Source organism: Carya illinoinensis, chromosome 1 (genome assembly GCF_018687715.1).
Source record: "Carya illinoinensis cultivar Pawnee chromosome 1, C.illinoinensisPawnee_v1, whole genome shotgun sequence".
NCBI lineage: Eukaryota > Viridiplantae > Streptophyta > Magnoliopsida > Fagales > Juglandaceae > Carya > Carya illinoinensis.
In genome coordinates this window covers 18,253,197-18,260,816 of record NC_056752.1, presented here as the reverse complement: position 1 = coordinate 18,260,816, position 7,620 = coordinate 18,253,197, and the positions used below count along the sequence as shown (strand labels likewise).

General features: G+C 34.5%; 1 protein-coding gene across 1 annotated transcript; it reads right to left on the bottom strand.

The window, feature by feature from the left end:
* Positions 1–3,182: 3,182 nt before the first annotated feature.
* LOC122312539 (probably inactive receptor-like protein kinase At2g46850) lies at positions 3,183–6,779 on the bottom strand. Its single transcript, XM_043127188.1, has 3 exons — positions 5,625–6,779; positions 4,770–4,853; positions 3,183–4,468 (listed from the first exon to the last, which is right to left on the bottom strand). The coding sequence occupies exons 1-3, from the start codon at positions 6,400–6,402 to the stop codon at positions 3,423–3,425; spliced, it is 1,908 nt and encodes a 635-aa protein (XP_042983122.1). The 5' UTR covers positions 6,403–6,779; the 3' UTR covers positions 3,183–3,422.
* Positions 6,780–7,620: the final 841 nt, after the last annotated feature.

Sequence of the window (7,620 nt, the reverse complement as noted above, 5' to 3'; positions counted from 1 at the left end):
AGAAATCTAATATGCGTGTAAGGCACCATTTCACTCACTTCACCACTTCTCATTCCCCTTTTTGGAGAGAAATACTTATAAGCTCTCTTGGGCAGTTTTTTGAGCATTTTTATATGAAATTTTAGAAATACTTGTAAGTATTTTGTCACAATTATTCCTTCTTCAAAGTTGTTTTAACCATGAAAAGATCAATCTGGACAATAATCTTGAGAGTGTGTTGTATTTTGGAGTTTTTTTATCAAGTTAATGGACTAATCTTGGTTTGAAATTGTTATGTAGTGTTATCAATATGTTTATATGAATGTGTTTCGGAGATTAGTTGCATGATTAAAGATTTTGATGAAATATTTTCTCAAATCTAGAAACTTAGAAACTGAAAAGAGAACAAAATAGTTTATGTTCTAAGAAAGTTTGGATCTTTTGTAGTTTAATATTCCTCCAGTGGATTTAATATATTTATTTGATGATACTAAGCCTTTGATTTACATGTTAGGATGTTATTTTGAATATTTTTTTATGTTAGTTTTAAAGATATGAATTTTTATGCAAGAGAATACTCGGTTAAGTCAAAAGTTTGATGTTTTCGGCGAGATCCATGTTTTGGTTTATTTTTAGATATGTGATTTTAAATTTAATGCTTGGATCTACTTTAGGATACATTTCTAAACCATATAATATTTTGGTATGAAGATCTCATTATTGTATACCACGGATCAAGTATTTGATCAAAGCAAGTTGAGAAAAAAAAAATATATATATTTTTAGACTAAGTGTGGAGCCGAGTACTTCAAGTGATGTTTTATAATTTTTGATGACTTTTGGATGTTGTTTCACAGTATGTTAATTCTTAGGAATGTGTTAAGAAAATGTTAAAAGAAATATTTGGAATTTTGGAGTTCTTGGAGATGTTTTGAAATTGGTCAAATCTTGAAATTCAAGAGTTTGTATTTTAGTTAGAAAGTTTGTATTTATGAGGAGTATACTTTTGTTGGATGTTTTAAGCATGTTTTTAAACTTAGGATATGAGGATCTTTATTACAAAGCTTCGGTTTAATCATAAGTTTTAAAGTTGGAAGAAATTACGACAAAAAACAAGAGATTTGGAATTTGAAAGTTTCGGTCCTATGATGTTTTTTATAGTTGTATTTGGTTTTAATTTTTTGTAAGTTTATATTTGAGTTTAGGATAAAATTTACATGAAGAATGTAAATTTTAATGGTTTTTTGAGTTAGGATTTGAAATACTTGAATTATGGGTAAAATGACTATTTTTCCACATGTAGAGAATAAAATGATAAAATCATTTTACTCTAAGTTTGCGTATTTTTTTATGTTTCTAATTGTTAGTGATAAAATTACTAACATTTAGAACTTCTAATTACTGTTTCTCGTGTTTCATATTTTTTCTCATAAAATGCGACAATCACTGTAAATCAACTTCTAACTTATTGTCAAATTGTGTATGTGTTGGTAAGAGAACTATTGATTATATACTTATGTTATCATATATGCCATGCTTAAAGCATTAAACCCAATAACCTTGCTAAAAGATTAAGAAGAAGATATGAGAAATGTTTATTTTATCTTCTTTTATCTTCTCTTCTTAAGAAGGAGACACAATAATCTTGAGGAGATAAAAGTTGCTTCCCGTCTTGTAAATTCTCACAATAAATACAACTCGATTCTTTTTTCTCAATGGCGGCTTTTCCTTCTTCTAATAATGATATTTTGCCCCACATGTCTAATAGTTTTTCAGCCATAGTGACCGGTTTCCGAATATGGAAGAAAAGACGATATAAAAGAAAAAGACAAACTCCTCAGCCAAGAGACTAGGAGAATAGGAGACTAGGAGTGTTAAATCGTGTTAATGAATCGTGTTCGTGTCCTGTTAAAGCATGTACATTATACTATATAGCTCAACCTTAATCTGACTCGTTAAGTTTATTGTGTCAAAATCTCAAACTCTAACACAACTCATTAATATAACGGGTCGTGTAGTGTCAACCCATTTTGACCCATTAGTGAATATTACAACATAGATTAATACGACATTCAAACTGTTTATGTAAATAGGTTGAATATACCTGAAATTAACCCATTTGACCTGATTAAATTTATCATAATTTTATATAAATTTTAAAATTATAATATTTATAAAAATTATAAAGCTAACTACAAGTCTAAAATTACAATTCAAACAATAAAAATATCGAAATTAGCCCCGTTTGGTTACGTAATTCAGATGAGATTGGATGTTTTGAATAGTAATAAATAAAATATTGTTATAAAATAATTTTTTAATATTAATTTTGTATTGAAAATTAAAAAGGTTGAATTGTTTATTATATTTTGTATGAGAATTTGAAAAAGTTGTAATAATAAGATGAGATGAGATTAATTGAGTTTTGGTAACCAATCGGAAATTCTAACAAATTTACTTTTAGGTATAAGGATATAATTGTAACTTTAATGTTCTTAACGTGTCCTACTGGGTCAAAATTGGTTGACCCGTTATGAACTCATTAATCAATCATATCTTAACAAGTTAATCCCTTTTGACCTGAACTCGTTAAGACTAAATCCTAACCTGCTATTATTGTGTCATATTCGTATTGGATTAACGAATCGTTTAACATATTGCTACAAACTTACGTACATGGAAGTCACTATTATATATAAGATCCTACTTCTCCTTAGTCTTCTCTAGTGCATTACGTGTAAGGAGTTCCCACACAGCTCTTGGCCTATCCTCAATAATGGAGTTCGCTTGACCATTGAAGGTAGACATGTAATTATTTTAGTGGTAAATCATATCTACCGCAATATTGGGGCAAATATGATTCCTTCCCATCCACTTCCAAAAAATAAAGAGCGGCTCCACACCATCGAGTCGGGATCTAAAATATTTGGGTCTTAATAAGTGTATTTTATTTATTTTAATATTTTAATTTTTTTTATATTTTTTTAACATCTTTAAATATATAAAAAAAATTTTACAACATTGTTAAAAAAATACTTTCTTATTCACTTAAAAAATAAAAAAAATAAAAAATAAAAAAAAATAAAAAGAAGAAGAAGAAGAAGAAGAAGAAAAAGAAGAAGCATCTAGACACATTATCGGGACCCAATTACCATCCGCTGGTTTAGCATTTCTGAAAAAAGAACATCCCTGACAAGATACCATGCACGCACAATAATTTTCTAGTTCTCCTTTTTTGTTCTCTTAGCATACTCATCTTCTTCTATTATACAAATGTTTCTTTTTCTTAGAATCTCTGAAAAACATACACATGTTTACACATGCAAGTTACAGACACTACGTACGCAGAATCAGCGACATGATTCACTTTCTTAAATTAAGTTCCCAATTCAGTACAGAGTCTCAGCTTTTTGTTGCTGACATGGCAACCAATTTTGAACGATTCATGGAACGTGTATAGAATCAGGAGACATTGATATCATTTGAAGGAGGCTGGAATTCGAAAATGTTTCCTCTAGAGCAGGACCCCTCCTACTACTTCCATCAATGCTTTCTTTAGTAATATGTACCAACTCCCTTGCAACATCCATCATACCAAGTTTTCCATCTCTACCAAACAACAAACATCTCGTTGCAAGGTCTGCAACTATCTCTATTTGCTCTCGACGAAAAGGTGGTTGCTCGTGATAGTAAAGGAATGGATCCACAATCTCCTCGAGCTTTCCACACTTCATTTTGTGCAAAGCTACAGTTGGCGTGTCAAAGTGATTTGAGCCTGAAATAATCTCGAGAAGAAGAACTCCCAAGTTATAAACATCACTTTTGTGCAAATCAGACCCATTCCCAATGCTTGAGGTGAGTAGACCGAGCCCGGCAATCTTCACTGAAAAATCATCGTCTAAAAACAAGCAACTGGATCTGAGATAATGGTGGTAGATGGGAGGAGAAATCTCACTTTGCAGGAATGCAAGAACACTAGCTGTTTCAGCCGCAATGTGCAACCTCTTGTACCAGTCAAGACCAATGTTATGTTCTCTACTATGAAGTAAATGTTCCTCCAAAGTACCATTTGCAGGATACTCATAGACCACAAGTGGGGCATAGCCAGCATCGATACAGCATCCAAGGAGATGGGCCATATTCCGGTGTTGAATGAGGGATAAAACCTCGATTTGGGATAGAACTTGAAGTAGATCTCTTTCATTGTCACAGTGTAACTTAAGCACAGCTATGTGGGATCTATCCCCAAGAATCCCGGCATAAATTGAGCCATTAGTGCTATCTGCAAGTGTTTGACCCTTTTCAAACCCTTTAGTGGCACGATCCAGCTCATGGTAAGTGAATAATCGAGTCCTACATGCTTTGCGGAATGAGATGGTGCTGTGAAAGTACGCCTGGTCTGTGTCAAATTTCCCCTGCTTAACATGCCGCTTGATTAGATAGAGCAGTGCAGTCAATGAGGCAACTATCAGAACCGAAGCCAGAACTCCTGCACAATTAGGAGGCCATGAAGTTATTTCTTATTCTCTGAAGGACAAGAAATGCTACAAACTCATGATGTTTTTACCCCATCTAGCCAAAAATGGGAAATTTTTTAGTTGACTCTGCAGTCATCACCAAACAAATTCTATTATATCAAAAATGCATTTGCTGTGTGGATAGAATATATTTTCAGTACCATCTTTCTGATTGAACATATATTGCAATTTTTAATCAGAAAACAAAATCTTCAAACTACCATTTCATACTAGAACTGCAAAAAGATGAGGGTCTGATTCTTGGATACTTACCCGCCACCATCACGACTTTCCTTCCACTGGTTTGTTTATTGTAGCAGTCAGTCCCAAATGCTTCCCGTCCGTCCTTGATGCATGCTGTCAAGAAGGTGTCTTGCAATTTCAGTAGCAACGACAACGTGACAAATTCAAGCAAGTAGAGGAAAAATGTGTACTTTCAAGTGATTCGGGACCCTTGAATTGGATTTCCAAAAGGATTAATAGCCTATCATCATAAAGAATACACGGATTATATTTATTTATTTTTGTTATGCTCAGTGAATTTACGGCGAGTGTGTATGGATTCCATTGGTTCATACAAATCTCATTTCCTTGGATATGTAGTTAAGTCACCAGCTCCTGCCAAATGCCTGAATGCATCCGTTTATACTGGTACATTCAGATACTTATCATCATGCAGCATCCAGACAATTATTATCATGAGTTTGGCATGATGGAGATCAGAGTAGTCCAGGCAACATACAGATACTTATTATCACAAATTTTCGTGGTGTCTTCTACCAATGAATCGCAACACAAAGTTATATAATGATGACTGATGAACCATAGTCTTCAAAGATAATTATATGCAATAATGAGGCGAGTGAAATGCACCAATTATAAATTAGCACATATCTCACTCACACGTTCATGTACTTCTACCATGAACTTTAAAATACCCTGACCCTTGTTAGGGGATGCAAATAAAACGCACAAGACTGGCTGAAAGCTCTGTAGATGATAGTTGCGACAAATTAAACACATAGTATGCTTAAAATGAAATTTAATTCATAATCACTTTCAAGGAAAAGCTCATGATAAATGTGCAGAAGTTGAACATAAAAGGAAGCAATTGAAATAACAACTCACACTTCAAGCACCCTACTCCATTTGCAAATCCATCGCCAGAAAACCCATCTTGACACAAGCACCTTACCCCTGCTTCAATTCCTGTAGCATTCACAATATATCCATTGCTAGCACATGCTCCCCTGGATGAATTCCTTGGAATAGCCCATTCCAACTTAACTCCACGCTTACCTGCATTAGCCCCCCTCAGAACAGCCCAACTCCCGAACCCTCTGCACCCAAACTTAGAAAAAACGGTAAAGCCATCTCCAATATGCCATATACCATGGTCAGAAAGGGGATAGCAGCAGGCAGGGGAAGTATCACTGCCATCACAACCAGGCATGTTAATTGTTTCGCATTCTGCTTTGCATAAAGAAGAATCCTCGCAATCATACAACCCAATGACATTGTCAACCGACACGCTGAAGTAATTACTTCTGGAAAAACTGAAGGCACGCAAATCATTATACTGACGACAGGAAGAGGGACCTGGAAAGTCGACCAGTACACCATCAGAGAAGAATTCAAGAATCCGATAGCTTTCAGAAGCAATATTGAGGAAAGGAATGGTGGAGTTGGAGCATGAGAGATGAAAAGCATCAGAAACCGACCCACATGAAGTGTTCAAATAAAATGGGAAAGGGATATGAAGGCTCCCACATTTCTCATTGCACTGAGTTGGTAGCAAAAGGGGTTGTGCCTGTTCATGTTTTTGAGGTTCAGGGAGAGACAGGGACACGGGCAGTTGTTTAAGAAGCCCAAGAATAATAACGAAACCAAAGAGCAGAGGAAACATTTGCTGTAAAAGGGTGGGCGTACCAGAGAGAGTAGTGAAAGAAGTCAGTAATAAAGAGTTAGATAGGATACGAACATTGCCCTTTTGCTACCATAATAGTAGTTGTTGAACAGCGTGAGGTGTAAGCAGATATATAACTGACTGTCATATCTCTAACCAAAAGAGCTGCCCATATACTTGGCCATGTCAGAAGAGAACTTCAATCAGATAGAAGGAGATGATAACGTGGCAAGATCACAGAGAAAGTAGAGAATTGAGGAGGGCATAGAAGTTGGGAAAGGGTGAGAAGATTGGTCTGTGGAATGGCCTACAGCTTGTACCATATGGGATGGTGTGCTCTATGTAAGCAAGGCCGATGTGAGTGTGTTTCATTTCCTTTTAGTGATTCTTACTTTATGGAAATGGTTTCGAGATTAACTATATATATATATATATATTCATATTAGTATAGTAATGTAAAATTAAAGTAATGTTGTTTGAGAATTACAGTGTGCCAGATCTATAATCTGTGTACTATATATTAGTCTCGAAAATGCAAATTTGCTTCTATTGTAGCTAACAAAGACCCCCAAATTCCAAGACCACGCGTGTTGGGTACTCTTTAACTCGCTTCTCCAGTCACTATGCAGCGACATTTGTGCTCACACAACGTTTGGTTTGGTTTGCTTTCGTCTCACATGCAAATGGTCAAAACGGAAGACGATTTTTCTGGGTACTCTCTTCTTGGTAGTGTTGTTGTGATTGTGACCTTCGTATTGGGATGCCAATTTTGCTGGGTCATGTGGCAGAATTTCACAGGCTCGTAGCTCATCACAAGGTCTCCGTCACTGTTCTTTCGTCTTCCTCTCCGGGATTAAGCCGAAGATTAGAGTACTGTCGATGGTGACTGACGGTCTTCTGAGGCTGATGGGCTTCATTTACGCGTACAAGAAATTATGATTATCAAGAATTTCCTACCAATTATTTTTCAAAATTTTTAAATATTTCTGAACTTTTCTGGTAACTAATTCACTAATATTACTCAAATATAATAATTTTTTTATTTCAAATTTTCAAATTTTTATCTAACAATTACTCAAAACACAAAAATTAATATAATTTTTACAAACTTTAAAACAAAAATAAATCTTAAAAAATTATATTCAAATAATATGTTAATTTTATCTATCAATTTTCACAAATTCTAATAGAATACTCATTTCAAAAAAATTATTCAGA